Genomic DNA, 1130 nt, shown 5'->3' with positions numbered 1-1130 from the left:
TATTTTTTTCTTATTGAGTATATTATTAATAATATATAACTATTATACTTAATAAAAATATTAATATTATATTTTTTATAAATAATATTTTGTTATTTCAAAGTTACGTATCTGTGTTTTCCTCACTTGACATTAATTATCTAATAAAATACATTACATGTCAAAAGTTCCATATTATTGATTTTAGGATGCATAATAATTAATAATATGATGAGAGAACAACATTAATATATCAAAATTTTATTTAAAATATTTAGGTTACAAACATTTATAATAACGTGCGACCTAATATACACAATTCTATATATATTTACTCATAAGAATAATAATTTTATTTTTATATATAAGCATAACACTATCACTTATGGGTAGAAATATTGTACATTAAAATTATAAAAATGTAAATTACATTATAGTAGCGTATGTATATTCTATAAATTATTTAAAAAATAGCTCAAAAAGACACTATTTTAAATTATAATTATTTTTTTTCTCTGTAGTATGAATTGGTTAAACAATTTTCTACTTGCCAAAATATTATACAAAGGTATGATAATCAGACAAACAAGTATCAAAATGAATGCATGGATTTAAATCAAGAAATTTCACAGTGTATTAAATTAAAAGATGAAAAGATATGCCACAAATCTATGTACTATTTATATGAAATACATAAGATTATTTATACCATAGGACACGCCGGTTGTATATACTTGTATTACTGGTTATATGATTATTGTAATGTAAAATGTTCTAAGACAGAAATAATAGATATTTATAATGAATTAATCCAGAAATATGAAAATATAAATAGCCCTGTATGCACTCGGAACGAGAATATAAATATTACCAAAGATGAGTTTGAAAGGCTAAAAGATATATATAACCTAAATATAAAATATGGAATTAATGAAAATTATCATGAATATTGCAAAGAATTCCACAATATATATGTGAAACGCAAGGGTGAATGTGATTACAATACGCACTCAGACTTTTGTAATGTATTAGAAGAATATTTAAATAAATACAATAAATACCTAGAATCCGAAAATTCCTTAAAACCAAAATATCAAATATTACCCCCTTTCAAAAGATATAATATAAGAGCTTATATAGATGTGACATTA

At 21.8% G+C, this 1130-nt stretch overlaps 1 protein-coding gene across 1 annotated transcript; it reads left to right on the top strand.

The window, feature by feature from the left end:
• Positions 1-364: 364 nt before the first annotated feature.
• Positions 365-1130, top strand: PGO_004630 (variable surface protein; the record flags this gene model as incomplete). Its single annotated transcript, XM_028691514.1, has 2 exons — positions 365-379; positions 501-1130. Coding segments are annotated over 2 exons (645 nt in total), but the record flags the coding sequence as incomplete, so codon positions are not given.

Source organism: Plasmodium gonderi (assembly GCF_002157705.1).
Source record: "Plasmodium gonderi DNA, contig: Pgo-contig_1112, whole genome shotgun sequence".
NCBI classification, from domain to species: Eukaryota; Apicomplexa; class Aconoidasida; order Haemosporida; family Plasmodiidae; genus Plasmodium; species Plasmodium gonderi.
Note: the sequence above shows the minus strand (reverse complement) of the source record. Positions and strands in the feature narration are given on the sequence as shown.